At 42.5% G+C, this 20,748-nt stretch overlaps 1 protein-coding gene across 14 annotated transcripts in view; it reads right to left on the bottom strand.

Annotated features, from left to right (window-relative positions):
• Positions 1–139: 139 nt before the first annotated feature.
• Positions 140–20,748, bottom strand: part of BRSK2 (BR serine/threonine kinase 2) — a 323,582-nt gene continuing 302,973 nt past the window's right edge. For 6 of the 14 annotated variants that reach the window (XM_069803589.1, XM_069803593.1, XM_069803598.1 and 3 more), the window contains 2 exons: positions 13,161–13,208; positions 140–1,100 (listed from right to left, as the gene is read on the bottom strand). In XM_069803589.1, coding sequence (XP_069659690.1) covers positions 877–1,100; positions 13,161–13,208 — 272 coding nt within the window. In that variant the 3' untranslated portion in view covers positions 140–876. The remainder of the gene's footprint in view (positions 1,101–13,160; positions 13,209–20,748) is intronic. The other 8 variants (XM_069803595.1, XM_069803591.1, XM_069803602.1 and 5 more) reach the window with 5 other exon arrangements.

Here is a 20,748-nt window from a genome sequence, read left to right as displayed (position 1 = left end):
TCTCCTTCCCCGCACCCTCCCCCTCCGGGCTGAGTTCACCTGCGTGGACAGAAGTTGCCAAGGGTAAAGGTTTCACTTCAACAATTTGCAACCTCCTTTCAGCCCAGACTCTGCAATCCCGTAACTGAGCAGATCTCTCTTGTGGAGCACCAAAAAAGAAAAAGAGGTGTGGGGGGGGAGGAAAAAAGGCGTGCATTGGGGAGGTGTTTGGGGAGAAGTGGGGAGAAACCCACTTCCTGAAGGGAGAGGGGAGGCTGGGAACCTCAAACAGGACTGGTCCTTGGACAGTCTACATCGGTTGCCTTCCGTCAACAAGTGTCCGCAGAGCACAGAAGGTGAAGCCGTGGCTGACATGTTAACTTTTCGGGATAATTCCTGGTAGCAGAGCGGAAACAAGTGGTGTCGTCAGAAACACAGAGAGAGCATGAACAGAACAAGAAACAAAACAAAAGGAAACAAAAAATAATAGTAATAATAAAAAACCCAAAAAATCAGGAAGGAGAAAAAAAGCAAAACATTCAAAAAAAGGGAGGAAAAAAAACCAATTGAAAAAACCACAACCCAAGATCTGGTGAACTGGGTTTGTCATCTGTGCTACCTTTTCTTTTCTTTCTTTTCATTTCATTCTTTCATTCATTTGTTTTTGTGTTTGTTTCTGAGATATATATTATATATCATATATAAATATATATATGTATATATATACAGTCATTCCTTCATACAAAATTTGTCTATAGACAGTTTTGTACTGTTGTGGCAAGATATATACATCCTTCTAGTTTAGAGGCTAGCTTGCTAAGGAATATTCTTTCATTCTTTCTTGCTTTTTTGTTTTTTTTTTTTTTTTCTAAGTTATTTAATTTTTTATGTGTTTATTTAAGGTTGGTCTTGTAGGCCGACTGATGAGACCATCTTTGCCTTGTCTTTGCCAGCAGGGTACTTATTGTCTCCTCTAGACCCATAGTCATTAGAACCGGAATCGCTCCGCTTGCTGTTTGCGCTATGCTTGGTTGGCGTGCCGGGGGGATGGCTCACCTGCCCGTTCTTCTCGTCTGAAAAAAGTTGTTTAATTACGTCAAAGAAGTTACTCAATGGGCTGCCTGGGTACACAAAACAGAGGAGACAAAAAAAGAAAGAAAGAAAGAAAGAAAAAAAAAAACGAGAGGGAAAGAGAGAGAAAAAGAGGAGAGAGAGAGAGAACAAACAAACAAATGAACAATGGGGTTTTTAACGAGAAGAACATGATGAGGAGATCCAGAGCCACGTGCGTGGGGGTGTGTGGGGGATGAAGACAATGAGCAGGAAGAGGAAGAGTGTTTAGGATAGGACACCTACAGAAATAAAGAGGCTGGGAGCGTAAAGCACCTAGGGGTGAGGTCCTAGTTTTCTCCTGAGTGGGGGAGCATTGCTGTCCCACCTAGCAGGAGGACACAGTACCGTGTGGCTGAAATAGTTCAGTCTATTACTTGGAGTCACTTGGCCACTCCGCACTGAAACGTCAGTGAATGTAATGCTGGATACAGGCAAATCCCATCTTATTGCTGCTGTTACAAACATGGGGCATTTGTATGTGGTTGCTAATTGATGCTTTGTTTTGCAGCCTTGCTAAGCTCTCTGGCTACACTGGGTGTTAGACTTTCTTTGCTTGCATTTTATTTCTTCCTGAGTATCTCCTTGCGCACCTTTCAGTCACTAAGCCTGAAGCACCTGAGTGCTCCAAGGGAAACCACATTTGAAAAATGAACTACAGCCGACGTGAGTATTGCCATCTGCATGTGTGGTTTGTGGCTTGTACTTGCAAGCTTCTCAGCACCATCAGATCCTTCTTGCAACAGGTACCTGGAAATGAAGATGCTGAATGCATTGTGGAAGCAGGCTGTCATGCATCTAACTATTTCTGGGACCTACCAGGGTCAAGAACTGCTTCCTCATTGTCCTGAATTTGTGTTCTCTCTACAATGCAGCCTCCCTGACACTGGCATTCGCTCCAGCGGAGCTAGGAGCCAGAGAGGGGTGTAGGATTGTGCGCTAGTAGAACAGGTATTTCATTAAGACAGCCACTAGAGCAGGTTGCAGTATTAACATGGGTTGGGCACTGTGCACATGAATATGATTTTTCATGTCATTTGGACCTCCAGGCAGCAGGGTTGTATGCTGTTAATCTAGTCCTCTGTGAGAGGATGTATGGAAGGCCATACCTGAGGAAAGGCTCTGGGATGCTACCGAGGGAAAGGGACTGGCTACTACCGGAAAGGTAGCCTTTTGGGGGCATTTCTAGTCCCTTTTAGTTTTCTTGGATTGGGGGATTAATCCTGATCAGACATAGGAATGATCACATTAAATTCTCTAAACATAGATATTGAAGGTGTTTTTTATCTAACATACACCATGGAGGTGAGGCCTGTTCATGATCATTAAAAGCCCACGATGCTTTTCTCAATATTGGGACTGTTGGCTCCATTGTTTTAACAAATTCAAATCATTTATGTCCCACCTAAGTAATTTCATTCTCCAGCTCCCAGAAGGAAACAGGCTCCCTTGTATCTGCCTTCCAATGCAGTGGTGTACTGTGAAGAGTGGAACCTTTCATCCCCGAGATGGGAACATTCAGTCGAGAGCAAAGGAGTTTCTTCATAGCAGAGATTGCCATTTATCCACAGTTGGTGGACACTGGCGGCTTGGTAATATTATATTTCCCTTCACTTTCATTACAAACATAAGCAAACCAGTTACTACAGCAGGCAAGTACTTTCTGTGCATGGTAACTTGTCTGAAGAGCTTGCGTGCTTTCTTATTCTCTAATGATAAATGCTAGACAGACATCAACTGCTCTTCTACAAAGAAAGAGGAAATACATAGTATTTGTGCCCTGCAAAACTGAACGTGTTATTCTTTTTTCCCTGCCCCGTGCTAACCAGGTAGCTGCTGCCTTCCTCTGCATGTTATCAGGCATTGAGAAATATGAAATGGTTGGCATATACAGTGAAAGATCTCAATCTTATTAATCTAATTCATTCCTTGCCTTCCTCTGTTGCTTTGTGGTTAACTTACTGCTGGCCCTGGTTCTGTCTCTGCATTCAGCTACACCGAGGCCACAAGGAAATGGCTGTTAGTTTCTGGAAGGGCATCATTCACCTCACTTACTGAAGCCTTAGTGATGGGCCCAAACAAACAGCCAGGCAAAGCACATATCTCAATTTCTGGCTTAGAAGAGACGGGCTATCCAGCTCTCAGTTGTTTTGGGGTCAGACTTCGTGAGCTCCACCTGCTTCCTTCCACATGCATGCAAATGCTTTGGAAGGGGGATATCTGTTCCACATCTATGACTTCTATTTCAGAGATTTCCCTAAGCCTCCCTAAAACTGTTTTAGGTTTGTGGGTGCATGCTCTGCTCTGACTCATTTCTATCTGCTCAGACTCATTTCTACTTCTTTTAGGATACTCTTTTTCAATGAAAAGAAAGAAAAAAAAGAAAGCAAACACTCAGCCTTGAATGCAGGAATGTGGACAGATCTGGTTCTTATGTGGCTTTGGACCCCTCATCTTCATAAGCAAATGGAGTCAGCAGAGAGAATGAAAAAGAGCACTGAAAAAAATGCTGGAGAGGGAAAGACTGCTAGGTTGGGAGAAAAGGGGAGGGGAATATCTCTAGTTATTCAGCTGAGCAGTTTATTCAACAAGCTTAGAGGGAAAGAAGAGGGCAGAGTAAGCAGGGCTCTGCAGGAATCAGGGAAGTTTTTTGTTTTCACGTAGACAAGAACAGTAGACAAAGTACAACTTGCAAGAATGGAGCAATAAAACATTTTTTAAAATTATATTTATATATCTTGTATTTGCTGAGTCCTGATACAGGATTTTTAACCATCCTATTAAAATATGCAGCCCCTGTTTCATCCACTCTTTCTCCTCCCCATGCCCTACTGGCTTTCAAGTGCCTGGAGATTTATTGCAGCAAAAGTATTTAACAGTCTGCTTTTCTTTGCCTGTATCAGTACTGGATTCCTTACAATCAGCATTTCCAGGTAAAATTTTAATGGGAGGTAAGAAATCCTTAGGGATGTTTAAAGAGAGCTACTGAAAAATAAAATAGGCCATTTCACTAACCCTTTCCCTCTTTTGCCTTTTGTAGTATGTGGACTCATAATTATATACTAGGTAATAATGCTCTCCTGTCCTGCAGTCAAGAAAAAATTGATCCTACACCAAGCAATACAGACAATCACTGCACTGATGTTGTCTACCTGACAGCTTGTCAGCCCACTCTTGGGCTGGTCTAGACATTGGTCTTTGGATAGACAAAGAGTCCTCACATTTTTCTCTGGAGATATGTAAACATGGGTCAGCTATGCTGGAAGCATGAAAATGGTGAGTGGTGTTGCTCCTCTTAGTTCTCAGTTCCCTTTGGACCTATACATCCAGTAAAACAAGACTTGAAAATGCAGGTGGTGATAGATTACAACAGCTTTTTAAGCAATCTTCCACTCCTAGCACTCAGTGCAAAAAGTGTCATAGGCTCTTACACCTGTAATTCCACCTGGGGGCCTCAAAAAGGCTGCCTGTCTTATTTCAGAAAGGGAGGTGACATCCCATTTCCTCTGGACAGGGATGAAGGTTTGGCTCACTGGTTCTTCAAAAGGTGTTTCATGCATCTGTAACTAAGGTCTTCTTTCCCCTTGAGAGCAAACATTCATCAACACAGAGAAAAGAAGGCGTGAAGGGTAGCAAGGGTAAGAAACCGTGAGAAGGATCAGAGGCAGGTGGGGAGGTTCAAAGCATTAGTTTTACATCTATCAGGAGGAGATGGATATGTGCATTTTTGACCAAGGAGCTGTATGCTGCAAGATGGGGAAGGGGAAGGGGTTTGAAAACAAGCACTGAAGCTTATGAAAGGGTCATGTATTGAAGGGATGATATAGAACTATAGTTATGGAGAAGGCACAGGTTTGTGGCACCTGTGTGCAAGCACTGTCACAGTGAAATATTACAGAAGTCAAAACTGTGAATGCATTTGAATACAACAGGCACTAAAAGGAAGAAACAGGGCTGGAGACAGACACAAAAATGTAAAAGGAAGTGGGGCAGGTGGCTTGTATGAACCCTCACAGTATTTCATCTGCTGTTCTTAGGAAGTCAGTCTGACATTGACCTAGCCCCAGTGGTGTCACAGGTTTGAGAAGCAAAGTGGAAGTGGAGCACCCAGGTAAGAGAGGAAAGAGAAAATGAGGTGATTCACTCCAGGCACCAGAAGTGACACCAGGAAAGGATGCACCTTGCAAAGACTCTGCTCTGACCTTGCAAAAACTCTGCCCTGACCTTGCCAAGACCCTTGGAGTCCTCCACAGAAAACAACAGGAGGTGGTGAACAAGCAGCTTCAGGACAAGCCTGGAGGCTTCAGTCACTGATTAGAGCCTGCTGTTTTGTAACATTTTAAGACAGTCAGGTAAGGACTTGGTCCTCTTTTCATTGAAGCAAATAGCAACATTCCTATTGACCTAATGGAAGCAAAGCCTGAGGAACTTCCTTCTGTGAAACTGTCTCTCTCAAGTCTATGTATTTTTAATGCAGTAATCCTTGTGGTGCTGAACACAAAGTTGCACAAAAAAAATATGCCATCTGTGGGACTATCCTCTGCCTTTTCCTTTCTGTATAGCCTGAGAAGTTTTGGGTTTCTGCGTTTTTAGCTTAGGCTTTGGGAGAAAGTGAATGGGAAAAGATAGGTCTCCACTGGAAACAGAGCCACTGTTTGTCAACCTGACTTCCAATATTCCTTCCCTTGTTGCTTTCACATCCTTTCTGTCTTATGCATGCCCCTGCCACTGAGGTTTTCTTCCCATACTCATGCCTTTCTCTTTATCCCTTGTCTTTTCCATCCCTAGCTTGTTCTGTGTTTCAATAGCAGCTGTGATCATGTAACAAAAATCCAACTCCTTTCATGTAAAGCATTGAAACACTCTCTTGATTGTGGGAGCAGCTCGGAACACCTGGCATTTGTTTTCAAGAGTGACCGTTAGAATTTGTTATGCTGCATGTTTGCCAAGCCTTTGAAGAACTAGTTTCACAAGGTCAGGTTGGAGGATGGCCTTGTGTAGGCCTGGGAAGATGTGGCTGAAGACAGTCACGAGTATGTCTATGGAATGTTTTTATGTTTAACTGTTCTGAGGACTGGCAAACATCCCAGCTGGGCCAGATATGCCCTCCTATGTTAGTAGTATTGGCTGTATGCTGTTAGTACTTTCTAGATCTTTGTTGAAACATACATAAGTTGGATTCTTTTGTGAAATAAAGGGAATGTTGCACAGAGAGCTTGAGCGCTTGATTGAGTTTCCGCACTTGATGGGTTATAATCCATTCCTTTTCAAACCCATTTTGCTACTCTGACAGAGTTCTAGCCCTCTTTGTGAAGACTAGGCATTTTTTGCCTGTTTGCTGGGTTTCTGTTGGCAGAGTCCCTTCTGCCTTTGAAAACAGAAGACTTAAAATATAGAACCCACTCCAAGAGTTTATGCAGTGAAAGGAATGACAGAAAGGTAAAAGTGGCCTATTCCTCTTTGTTTAGCTGTAATATCATGTAGGGGTCTTCCTCCAGACTAAAGAACCCCTAGTCTAGGCATTGTACAAATACAAATCAGAGAGATGCCTCAACAAGCTCGCTGACTACTGAAGAAGGCTACAGAAAGATTTTTTTGCTCCTTTAACAGTTGGAGGTATGAGGCTTCCCTCTAGACTGGAGAAGAGTGACAGGTCATTGCAATGTCTTGCTGGAGGACATCACACAGAACTTCCTCCTAGTCTCTGAACCCATCCTAGGCTACCTGAAGTGAGATGAAGAAACTGCAGAAATCCCAAGACAGGTAATTGTCTAAAATGATAGGAAGTCAGAAAGGGATTTCAAGAGACGTGGATGTGGGTTTTACTGGATTTATAAATTGTCACAACAGATTGAGCAGAACAAGTTTTCCCATTTATTTTTTCCCCAGTTAGTCATGTAATGGAACAGTTGTTTTGATTTTGTTTCAGTTTAGGACTAGAAAATGGAGACAGACAGTCCACAGCACAACTCCAGTTTCTTAGCAGGACACCTGAATTGCAACTGGGAAAGGTGACGTCCAAAGGTAACAATGGAGCTTATTTTCCAGAGTCCTTAGACTCTGCCAGTAAAAATGCCAACTGAAAACAGTGTTTGCAGAAACAAACTGCTGGTAGGAGCTACTCAGATTATCACACACTATTAGCACAGGTGTCCATGCTACCAGCAGAAGGTGGGAACTTTCAGTTGCTACACACCTGGGCAAATCTGAACAACCAACGTGACATTTAAATGCTCTATAACCCATCCATGTTCTTACTCCCTTACATTCCGTCTCCTCTGCAGGAGGGCGGCCCAATATTTGTGGCTAGCCGGATGCATCCAGATGGCCGTTCTGCCTCCATCTTGCATGTTTTTTCTCTCTCTCATACACACAGAGAGAAGCTAAGCTCCAGTTCAGCCTCTCCTGTCACAGACAATATAACTGAGACAGGTAGCTCTTGGGCAATGAGTTAGGGAATGGTGAACACAGGCAGCAAAGACCCAAATAGATGAGGCATATTTCCTTGCTGCTACCTTCTGCAGAGCTAAGGCATGCGTAATTAATCAGAAAACAAATGTGTCCATTACTGATGAATAGCTCTGGCCAATCTAGCACCATCACATAACATTCAAAAAAGGAGACATGATGACAGGGAGGAGGGAATCGTACATTCGTTTGGACAGCTGGTGGCACTGAAAGAGCAGACAAGGATAGTGGTGGGATGAAGAGATGCCAGATTCTGTTGTGGAATCATGCTGTTCTGGCAAATTGGCCGGTGGAGGACTCAGCCCAAGAATTCTGCCTGTCCTTTTACAGAGATCTGCCTGCACAAGTGCGTGCTGAGAGGGGAAGCTGACGACCCACACTTGTAAAGCCACAGCAGATGCTGATAGTATTGCTGCTACCCATTCTCTTAGTGACTTCTGCTGCTTCATTCAAATTTTTTGTCTATAAAAATGTCCAAAATGTATTGGCACTTAATAATATGATTTTGTCCTTTCCCGCCAGATGGATCTTCAAGTAGGATCTTATGGGTTTTAAGTTCTCTGACCTGTTCCTAAGGAGAGAAATGAGCTGTGTAGCTGTGTATGCTGGTGAGATGTTGCCTCCTCATTTCCTCTGAATCAGTCCCTTAAAAATATGATTTAATCTTCCGGGGAGGCTGTCTCAAATTTAGCTTAGTACAGAAAACAAATATTCACATGGAGTATCCTGAAGCACTGCCTGCTATAAATAAAGTACTGTGATCTTAATTAAGAGAGCAATACCTATGTTTTCTGTATTACATATTATTACAGAGAAAAAGACTTTGTATTGGACAGTAAAAATCCAGCCATAGCTGTCAAAACAGGACCTGACATGTACCAAATAGTTCAATACATCTGGCTTCATCTTTAGTGCCAAGTTGCCATTTTTGTTGCTACCTTCTTTTACAGTGCAAAAACATGAGTCATGAATTGGAAAAGAAACATCTCCCCAGCACAACACTAGAATGAAGAGGTATGACTACAGTGTGTGGGGAGTCAGCCATCCATTTGGACAGCAAAGGATAACTAGTAGAAGGGGCATGGACAGCTGGGAAACCTGGCTTGAACTCTTTGGAAAATCTGACTTACATTACTTATCATGATCCACCTATTTTGAAGGCATATGTGATCTTTCAGGTGGGTCTTCTTCCTTTTATCTCTCATTTGGGTCAATTTAGACAGAATAATCAGCCATGCTCAGAAAGACCAGTAGCCAGCACATTTTTCAGAAATGCTAGTTCTTGTTCTGACTACGTCACAGTGTAATGGTTGTAAGAAGAGCCTTTCAGCTGGGAGGGCAGCATACTTTTTTTTGCAGGTTTCAGCATCAGTGTTTCTGCCATCAATGACCACTTTATGAATGCAAATCACCAACCTGCTCTTCCATCAAATAGCTACTTTGTGAGAAGCAGGATTACTCTAATTAATGCCAATATGGATCAGGATCACTTCCAAGAGCACCAAATCCAGATATTTACTGCTGCTAGTAACACCAACAGTCTCTAATTAGCACTTACAAAGCTGCATGCTGCAACTGAAACCCAAATGTGATGTAACCAGTTTTAAACTACAAAATGTCTCCTCATTTCTCAAGTAGCTTGGGATGCTATTGACATGGGCTTGCGTCTGCGTGAATCAAACTGTGATTGCAAGGAGCTATGAAGAGAAGCCTTTACTGTAGTGCAATTGCTCTGTGTGCACAGAGGACGATTGGCCATGGGGGACAAGGTTAGATGGCTCTGAATAGGAAGCTATGTCAAGTCAAGTCCTAAACACCTGAAGCAAGAGATTCAAGTGAGGTACATTGGAAAGATATGAAAGGCAAGTGGATTTGCTATGCTTCTGCTTTGATCACATCATTTTGGTGACAGCCACTGGTACACACAAGGATCTGTGAAGCTTTTTATTTAACTCTGGTGCCAGGAATCACAGTTTCAAATTGCAAGAGGCAACACAGGATATTTAAGAATAAACATGAGGTCTTCTGGCCAGCCTGTTGTCACAGGGTTATGGCCTAAGACTTTGCAGGAACGTATGTTTGTGCAGAATGCTAGCGTGATTTGACTGGAGCTGCACTAGTTATACATACTAATCTTTTCCTTCTCTTATCATCACCCAGTTCCATGGAACTGCCACTGATGTAATCGAAGACTTTCCTGAGAGTCACGAGGGATGGAAAACAACAAGCAAAGATCACTGTGGAAATAAAATTCAGCCCCAGACAGCTACAGTGTAGAGACTGGAAAGGTTACAGGCTCCCTGGTGTTTCTCAGAAGGTAAGGTCAAGAATAGGCAGGCTTTTCAGAGCTTTCTGCCAGCAGCCAGCACCTTGGAGAAACATACTACGGACTACAAAAAACTTGGGATGGCTGGGAAGAAAGGGGAGCTATCCAAGGCTATACACCAGCTTTACTACTGAGTCAACCACCCAAAGAAATTCTCAGCTCTCTATTAAAAGACTTAAAGTCATTAAAGTTTGTAAAGACAGACTCTTTTCTGAACAAGGACTACTGAAATGGCACTGTGGGCTTCTGTATGGCCTATATCAATGGGTCCAGACCCAATGGGCCTAATCTACAATGATACTTGCTTTCTAATTTCCAGCTTTGTGGTTGAAGCTGGAGGGCTTTCCAGTTTCTATATTATCTTGATTATTTTTTTTTTTTAATGTAAAGGCTCTGCAGAACCTATTAGAACCTCATTGTGAATTAGACAACCTATTCTTCAGTAAGATAGACGTAAATACCAGATTAGATGGTAGTAAACAGTTCTCTCAATCCTGCCTCAAAAGAAACAGAATCCAGCTTGTTCTTTTATAGCTGTGTTGATTTTATAAGGCTTAACAGCAGCACATAAAGTGGCAAAGCTTATTTGTCACTAAACTGATTTGGCTCTGAATACACACAAGGAATAGATCAGCTAAGTCAGAAGGTATCACTCCTATAGGCAGTTTTCAGGTTACAGCTGCATTTTAAATGTAAAGGTTTTAATTTTTACAAGGTAAATTTGAATCTTATGAACAGATATGAAAGACTTCATGGAAACCAGTTTAGTCTTTCTGACAACAGAAATGCCCATTGCCCTGCTGGAATGGGTGGAAACATGAAATAAAATATTCCACCCCAATGTGCATTTCAACTTTATTATAAGCCAAATTATTTTCTTCAATTGTGAAATACTAAGAGTTGGCAGCAGTTTTCTAGTGTGCACAGGTAGGGTTGATAGAGCAGCTGTTACATCATTTGGCTATTGGTAGCTCCTATGACATACCTCTGCTGTTCAACATTAACTTGTTTTTCAATGCCAATGGCTATATGCAAAATCACTTCTCAGACTGACAATCACTGCAAGCAGAAGATGAGATAACATTTAAAGGACTAAACAAATTTGCCTTGGTGTTAATTACAACACTCAATGGTTTATAGTGGGTGAAAAGATATTCCTCATTCCCACCAGAGCTTTCACATGGCTGAGCCAGGCATAAAGCATCTGATTAGCTCTTCCTGCTCCAGTGTTAACTCTTTTGCAAGAATGACCCCCTGTGCTCCCTCTCAGAATACAGAACAATGATGAAGTAAAAAACCCCACATAATATAGTTTTTCTTACACTATTTGTTGTTACTAGATGAACATTGTATCAACTTCACAGGGGATTCCCTGTCCTCAGAGTCATAGAGGACAGTTTGCCAATAATAGGCTAAACGCTGGCTAAATTCTGGCATCATTCCCTTTCACTCCCCTCTCTAAATTGTGGGTGAGCTCTCCTGCACACAAAACAGCTATTCACTCATATAAGAGGGTGGAATTCAGCATGGTGCAGTCACCACTGCTTATGTTGTGTGTGAGCACACCAACAGGAATATGATTTAAAGGAAGCAGCTCCATTAAACCCTGATAACCCATTCATTCTCTTCTCTGGATATATATGTGTTCTGTCTGTGCTGTAGCTGCCACAAAATAGTCTCCTTGCTGGCCTTCACTGTGTCCTCTTTGTCCCTGGTTGGATTGATGCTGACACTGTGACAGCTGGAGGGCCTGCCTGAACTGGGAGTGAGCAGGAATGCTCTCTATCTAGAGAACGCAGAGTACTGGCTGGTTATCTGTATAGCTCGACTTGCAAGCAATCAGTAGCATCAGCATTTCAGTATTTTCATATGATGTGAATGCCAGATCCAGGCAAAAAACAAAGGCTTGAGGGAGAAGAGGGATTTTCTGTCTGATGCCTTCAAGAAGAAGCTGGAGGTATGCCTACAACTTGAATGAGTCTTCATGAGGAGATCAGAACTGGTATAACCCAGAAAACTCAAATAAGAAATCAAATAAGCTCCTTTCAGAGCAAAGGAAAAACTCCCACCAGCAAAGCTCCAACTTAAGGGAAAGAGATCATCTGAAATACAGGAAGCAGGCCAAATTCTGCCTCAGTCACACATGCATAAAACTAATTATCTCCACCAGGACAACCTTCCTTTGTTGTTACAGACTCCACAACAACTCCAGAACAACTTTCCTCAGTTTACGAAGAGATGATGCAGGAGTCACAGGCCCAGCTGGAGAGTGGTACTAGCTCAGTGATCACTTCCCTTTCATAGGGATACTTAAATTCAACCTAGATACCAGAATGGAAATCTACAGACAACAGAGTTCTCTTGTACCAAACCTTTCTGTACAAGATATAAGTAATAAGACAAAAACCTCTCCTAGTATCTGGGTATTTCCACTATTGTATTTGGAGGAGTCAGTAGGGCCACAGGTAATGAAAGAAAGAATACAGTCCATGTGTGGATAGAGGGGAGGGAATGCAAGGGACAAGTTAACCAAAATTCATGGAATCCCAAGCAAGTTGAGCTGCAAGTTTTGCAGGAAACTCTTTTTTTTTTCTCATTCCTAGCAAAATTCTGAATATCCAGTAGGTTCACTACTCCTCCAGCTAGAGACACAACATCCTTCCCCAAGACCAGACTGGAACTGTGACAATTTACACTTGCTAAGTATCTGACAGATAATATGCAATGTGTCTTATGGAAGATTTAAAAGGGTCTTATCCCAAGGAATTCTGGGGAAGAAGAGAGTGGATGCAAAATGGAATTAAATAACATAGCAATCCTGTCTCAATAAATAGCAGGAAACCAAGGGAGACAGCAGCTAGCAGGGCAGCTTTCAGCTTCACTGCATAAAAGGGACTGAAGAATCATGAATCAAAGGCAGTAAGTAAACAAAAGAGAAAAAAAAAACAGGAAAGAAAAAGAAAAGCACTGGCCTGGGTTACAGTGAGGGAGGGAATCTCAAGTGCAACACCACACACTTGTGCTATGAAGGGGAATGCTGTGGTGGAGCCTGTGCATCTGTGCATGGATGGGGAGGAACAGAATAAGGGGTATATGCTTGTGTCCACCAGGTAAGTGAAAGACATACTGGGTTGTTACGGGATGGGTAGTCTTGAAAAGAGCATGGGAGAGCAGGGATGGGGAAGGGGAACAGGTGGAGGGGACAGGACGGCGCATTATTGTGTTGCTCAGCAGGGGCTGGGGAAGGAGAAAAGGCAGAAGGGAAGGAAGTTCTTACCACATTTGGAAAGTCTGCCAGTCATCAACTCCATACAGTTAGTGGTGTCTGGATCATAGAACGGAAAGAGGAGGGAGGGAGGGAAAAACATAAAAAAAGGTTTCCATACCTCTGTGCATAAAGTAGTAACTTAGCACATTATTACCTGAAGCAGGAAACATATACACATCTTGGTCTTTACACAACCCAGGCAAAATTCTGCCACCCACTGTATGCCAGTGCAAACTTGGCCCTGTGACTGAGCGTGGATGCTGCTTCAGTCCTGCTGCTTCAACTCACCTCTTTGTTATAGCTATAGGTATTTATGAAATGTGGGAAATAATACCCTGCCACCACATTAGCAAACTAAAAGCCTTGAATACATTGTTTCACCTGGCCAGCTTTGCAAATTAGCCTGCAACAGCCAGGAAATGTCCAGCCAGCTGATCTATGTACATCAAAAACCTGTCGAGAGGGAGGAAATGCAGCACTGTGCTACTGGACATGGAATGAGAAGGCTACTTAGACAGCTCAAAAACATCTTTTAGACTCCAAAGGATAATGTCCAAGTTCTCAGCATAACTCTGCCTCTCTCATTCACGTGTAGTCTCTTACTCCTCTTGATTTCAAAGTCACTATTTGCAGGCAATAGAATTACTTCTGGGAAGGGTGGCAGAATCTGGCCCTAAGACATAACTGTCCACTTTGTGTATAGCTCCCATTGCCACAGCCTCTGAGTGCTTCTTACTCAGGTGCAATAAGCAGAAGGAGCTCTACATGTCAGCTTCAAAGGAGAAAGGACCAGCCCAGCTGGACACTTCCATGTGGACCCTTCTGGCAAGCCAGATCTGCTGCTGTCAGCCAGGATTCCCTTGCATTTGGGATCTAAATCACTGTGTCCGTGAATGCTGGGCAATGTGGAGTACTCACTGCTGAGCAAGTGGCTAACAGTTAAAGCACTCAGTTCAGTCTCAGACCTCCTCTTGCCTGGCCTCTCAATGAACACTTGGGTATTCAAGAAATAGGTTTCTTGGAAACATGCACACATATGCTGAAATCCCTAACTGCTAGGAAGCTCTAACTAATCCCTGTCTGCTGAAAAGTCTGCAGGATAGAGGGAAGGATAATTTCTTGGCATTCCTCCCCTTAAATACCGAGAAAAGTAATTTCAAAAAAGGGGGATGGGGTGCTGGATATGCTTGGGTAAGCTGAACCCATGCTAGAAGAGCATGTATATGTATGTTTTCTGATGCAGCCAGGCCTGTGCTGCACAGATCATCTGGGAAAGCATGGAGGAGAGAGGGCAGGTGCTTGGTTCAATAGCACTGGCCAAAGGATCTAAGCAGCAGTTATATGCTCTCTATCCCCAAGGTTAGAGGTGGGCTGGCAGAGGTCAGTGGGAGATGATACCCATGGAAGGTCTCTCAGAAAGGCACAAGATTGAGAGAAAGGGGAAAAAGGGAGGAGTTGAAGGAGAATAGCGGATTCAAGAACTGGAACAAGGTATCAGAGGTGTCAGAGAGGCCAGTAGTTTTGAAATTCTTTAGCCAGTCTGAGTGAAGGCAGATTAAGCTCCCAAAATACATTTCTCCCTGAAGATGCCTAACAGGTTTAAGAAGTGCCTACAGCTGCTGATTAAGCCAATGAACAGAAGTCACAGTCATGAGTTTGTATCCTTTTTTTTTGTTTAATAACTTGGAGAAGTTTGTTGTCTCATGCCTTTTAGTGGTTTCTGTCCAGCCCTTTCTGAGTCAACTACACCTTGTTGTAAAGCAGTGTTATACGGACCTATACTGGTAGAGCTCAGAGCATTCACGCATTCATTAGCAGAACTCACGCATTCATTAGCAGAACTTAAGCTTTGAAAAAGCACATAATAGCAAGGAAAGTCTCCAATATGACTGAAAGACTGTTTCTGACTCCCACGTCCAACACCTGGAGTTTTCCCCTCAAGTGTATCCAGACTGACTGGCCACACAGTAACTAGCAGTCTGGAAACAAAAAAGGTAGTATTTGGATAATGTCAGAGTAGGTAAACATTGTGGCTGGTTTACTAAGATTCTCCTAAAATTGGTATTTGTTTCCTTGTTATCTTTAACAAATTAAAAATAATCATGTCTCCTTAAGTTAGTACTTTGGAATACTGTCTTTTTTGTAAGTCACTTGCAGTCAGCATGGCTCTTTTTAGTATTTCATTTAAAGCTAATTGTGTAACAGGTCTACATACATTAATCATGTGATTAGAATACAAACTGACAACAGGAAAAAAGGATTGTAACACAGGCTTTTTGACAGCATAACATCTTGGGCTCTGTGCCCCATTTTGTTCCTAAAAACCTAAATTTGCAGGTTATAGAAATGGTTTTGATGGATAGGGAAAACCACAAACCCTTTTTTGAAGTAGAAGACCATGGAAAAATACCAAAGGAACACTAATAAAACGTCTAATTTGTCTTTCTCAGAACTTTTACAGACATCTATAATTTGCATTCTCTATATTGCCATGGCCAGTCCCAGGAACTGCACATGAATTTATTTTTAATGTCTTTCCAAGACACGATCAGGTTGTTTTTCCCCCATTCCAAAGGCATAGCAAACATGAGCACACCAGAAACAGTAGCTCATACTGCATTGCTTGAAAGACTAACAGAGTTAATATGCTTTCAGCTTCTCTGTTATAATTACTTTAATACTTCTTTCATTTCCATCATATTGTAACATCTGCTTTAGGAAATACTCTATATGATAAAATATTTCATCATTTTAAAGTAGAATTTTCATTCTAATTAGAAAGCCTTAGATTCTTGGCAGTCAGCTTCTGCTCATGGATAATAATCCATAACCGAGTGACTGTTGGATCTAGGTGTTATGTGAGGTGAGTAATGCCAGGGTCTAAAGGCCTTTAGCTGTCTGAGAAGCACTGATGGGTCATGTAACTGCATTTTTAATGTGTGCTGTTTAATTTTTTAATTAAAGCATAGTGGCAGCATCAGATCTCAATCCTTCTGATGATAAGGCAATTCCTTATTTCACAGAGATTGCTAGCAGTCACTCACACTTGGATTTGACCAAGACTCTTTCATACATGACACCCAGTTCAGTTCATTAATAGATGGCAAATGCTTTGGTTAAAATAAGACCTTCCTTCAAAAGGCCAAACAAGCTCTGAATCTATTAAAAAAATGCTAGTGTTCTGCTGAGTTTTCTTTCCTGATTTTCTTTTTTCTTTAATTTCTGTGTTTGTATCCTACATAAATTTCAAAACCAAGCTGCCTGGTTTGTGATGCTTCTGATATCTCTGAGACTGAGATTTGTCCCAGCCCAGGAAATCTCACCCAAACAGCTGCTCCTCTGAGATCTCCAAATCCAGGGCTAGATCCCAGAAAGCACTGAGCATCTCCTGCCAGATGCTTATCGTCCCCAATAAACATTTCCATTAAGGGAGATGATGTCAAGGGAGCCACCAGTTCCTCTGGTCCAAGGCAGTTATCATTTAGACTGGAAATCCCCAGTGTTTGGGTGCTTATTTGAAATTCACTGTTCTCCTATCAAAACTCAGGAGAGCTTGGACTTTTTTCTACCTGCTTTATTTCAGGACTACTCAAGTTAATTTTAATGAAGTCTGTTCAGTTAATAATACTAAAGCTGTTTAGCAAAAAAACAGTGCTCTGCCAATCCAACCAGGCATTACACTGTAAGTGGGAACCATGAGAGCAAGATGAAGTGATTGCCCCAGACACTACAAGAGTGGTAAGACATAAAGGATCACACAAGAATGCAGGAAACAAGGTAAACCTGGGACCTGGATGAGCCCTGGATAAAACTGATGTGTGGTCCAATTCCAAACTGGCATTTGCATAGCCCTGGTTTGAGTCTGCAGCTGGAAGTTTACCTTGCAAAGCACTTCATTTGCGCCTTACCCCCTTTTCTGTCTTGATGATAAAATCCTTCGCATATTTGGTAACTGTAAATTTCTAACTGATTTGTTTTAGCAAATTAGCCAACCTATAGCTCTCGTGAGCCATAAAGTCGAACACCCAGAATTCACAGATCAATACTCTAGCAAAGTTTTTTGAGTCACATGAACATGTTTTGCTTTTTGAGATGTACACCAGCACAATAAGAGAGCTTGGGTGCAGATATGGAAGATACACACAATGAGCGAGAATTTGCACTGCTCTATTTTGAAGCTGGATATGGTCCCTAAACACTTGTTTATGCTGATGAAAGGTATTTCCAGCAGTAACACTGAGATGCTCTGAAATTTGAGATGCCAATGGTTAAAATCTGACATGAAGCCAATAAATATAATAAAGAAACAGAAAACCTATACAAAGAAGTTATAAAGGCTATTTTGGTATTGCTGATTGCCCATAACATTGGAAAACGGGAAAAAATAAGAATATGCAGCACCCCACACTTAAAACCAAAGCCCAAAGAGGCAAGAAAATATTAGGGAAATAAAAATTGATACCCTGCGAATGATCACAGATGGCTTTTGCATGTCCCTATTCACCAGCTGCTTCTATTACTCTTTTGTGCAAAGGCATTGGAGGAAAACAGATTATGATTTAATGGAAAGAGTATTGGGCTGAAACAAAGGCACAAATCTGAGATATTTTCCTCCATGGAGAGAGATCCTTTTATCCCACAAAAGGGCAGTCCTGCCCAGGGACTACCGAAGTAGAGATTCTGAGTATAAGGCTCCTGGATGGAGCCATACATGGATGAGAGACAAGGCCATCTGCTCTCATAGACAGCGATACTCACTCTTGATCCAAAAGGGACTGTCCTTTCATGGCCTCGCTGGGCTTAAATGCATTTTGTGATACCAGTAACAAGAACACATGGACAGCTATTCTGAGTCAGATCAAAGGCCAAAACCATCCAGAGCTCTGTCTCCATCAGCAGCCACACATAGACATGTAGGAGTGTAACAGCGGGCCAAGCACACAGAACACTTCCTCCTAACACTACCTCACTCTCTCACCACTTTCAGGTCAGAGATTTACTGAGCCTGCTGCAGTTTCTCTGTTTAGTGATCCTTAGGAAGATTTCTCTCCCAGGGAATTGTCCAGTCTCCCTGTGAGTAAGAAGTACTCAGGGGAAGATAAGCATCTGCAAGCCCCTCTCATTCAGAACCTGCTTCAGTGAGGAGTTCCGCAGGTCTTACATTACAGGAAGACACACCTTCCAATATTTTTTTGATACATGGCTCCCATTACTTTCACGTGATGGCCTCTAATTCTTTCATTGGGAAGGAAAAATGAATAATAATTCCTATCTGCTTGTTCTATGCCAGTCATGAGTCTGTAGACCTGGTATTGTCTCAGCAGTTATACCACAGAGGATTTAAAGTCTTGAAACATTAAGGGAGAAGGCTGATATGTTGCACTAAATTTGGCCAACTGGACAGTGGATTTTAGAAGTATTACATTAGCTTTTGGGATAGACTTCATTTATTTACACACCTATTCAGGTAAGGGAGGGAAGCTATTTTCCTGCTTCAGAGTATGCCAGAAGAAATAAGCACAGCCAGTCTTAGGAAGGAAAAATGGAAGTGAATGGAGGGATATCCAGGGGGAAGGGAGATTATAAGGTGCTCAAGTGTGACACAGAAACACATCTACCTAAATCAGGTACATATCAGGCTCACATACACACACACACAGATGCATGGGCAACACGACATCTACAAACACTGTTGTGAGCTGGAGGAAATGAGAAAGAGGAAAGTGCGTTCAGAAACCCAGGCAAGCCGGCTTAGTGGGCTGGCATGCTGCATAACGGATCAAAGAGGGGCAGGAGAGAGAATGACTATCAGTGCCATATGCTTATTAGGCCTTGCTGTTCTGCTTTATGCTGTGTTCATTGAATCTTCCCCTTCTGCAGGTCTCACTTTACATGCATGCACCTTTCACAGATGGTTTTCATCCTCCCACCTGTAAAGGCATCTGAACTAAAAGGCAGGGGAGACAACCGCACAGGGCATATGTCTGTGCACAAGGAGCTAGGAAAATCTCCAGTGCTGGACCAGTATTGCTGGTCGGAGCCAGCAGTATCCTCAGAGCCATGGAGAAGGAGAGTCAAAGTGAACTGTGAGCATGTTCTGTTGCAGCAGTGGATTGCCTACAGAGTATCCTCAAACCATGAACCTGAATAGGAGTCCAGCCACCACAATTCCTGTGAGGTGTTCAGGGCTGTGAATATGGGAGAAGAAGAGAAACAGAAAAGACTTTGCCTTGTTTCCAGTGAGAAATGCTGAGTAATTTCATGGCAATTTCTAGGAAGCTCTTGCACACATCTTCCCAACCACAGCCACCCAGCTAAACAAGGTGCTGAATGTGAACTCTTGCTGTCCCTTTATTTCCCCTTACGCCCTCACTGGCTGGGGATGTGAACCACAGGGCCTCCCTAATTGGATGCACAGATTGTCTCTTCTTGGTAAGAATCCTTTTTTTCCCCCCTTCCTTTTCTCTTTTCCTTGTACTCTGCTCCAACCTAAATTTTTCAGGTTGAATTACTTCTCCCTTTTTCAAAAGACTGGCATATTCCTGATCAGGTCAGGTGATAAGATACAGGATAATTTAGCACCCTGTCTCTCATGAGCTGTCTTGCCTGGATAACTCCCTGGCCAAGGGAATTCTCATTCTTAAGTTTCAAGAGACCATTCATTTTGGTTTTTCTCCATGTGGAGTTATCTGTTCCACTCTGGCGTTAAAGATCAGGCTGGGTTTTCCCTGCTAGAGCGACATGCTCTCATGTAGCTTTAGGCAGTAGAGATTCTGGATTTTTCCATTCCAGAACCAGAGCAAAACTCTAAGTCAGATACATTTCTCACAGCACAGTTTGCTCTAAACATCTCCCTGAGCCTTAGTCAGATGAATGGTTTTTATTCCTGCTATAATATGACTTTCTTAGGGAGATATCCTGCTTCATATACAAGTGTGCAACAGGGTCCAAGTCCTTCTAGAGAGCATCAGTAGCTAGCACATACTAGAGTGAAGCAGTTAAGAGAGATCACCATGTTATTTACTTTTTTAACAGTTTTTTTCTCACCAGAAAGTAAGGGTGTGCTTCTTTTCCTAAGAAACAAGGAATGCTTGAACATTGTTCATGCAGCAGGGGTAACACGAACTAGACTTAAAGGATGCTTTTCTATCTAATTCCCCTCATTCCCACTTGGCCCCAACACTTCCCAAGAAGAAGGGTTGGCAGAAAATTCTGCCTGCTTCCTTGAGTTCAATTTAATTTCAAAAGTCCAGACAGCAAAAACCTGAATCAACCATAGTTCTAGTATCCTCACCTTTCCTGTTTCCTAACAGAATAACCCATGTGCTGGGCACCCTTGCAATCCAGTGTGCAGAAGGTCAGGCAGTGCTGGGGGGCAAAAGCAAGATGGAAAATAGTATTTCCTGAACTGAGCATACTTCTCTGTCATGTAGTAAGCATACACTCTTCTAGATGGAGTTATTTTATCTTCAGCTGTTAAAGCCACACTGTTAGACCAGAAGGATGTAACCCATACGTGCAATGAGCCAAGGACATCTGGCATTTAACTGCAAGACACAATGCCAACTTCATTCCCCCGCTTTTGTCTTAGCTTGTT

The sequence above is a fragment of the Haliaeetus albicilla genome, chromosome 16 (assembly GCF_947461875.1).
Source record: "Haliaeetus albicilla chromosome 16, bHalAlb1.1, whole genome shotgun sequence".
NCBI classification, from domain to species: domain Eukaryota; kingdom Metazoa; phylum Chordata; class Aves; order Accipitriformes; family Accipitridae; genus Haliaeetus; species Haliaeetus albicilla.
The sequence above is the reverse complement of the archived record's forward strand: the minus strand, read 5'-3'. Positions and strand labels throughout refer to the sequence as shown.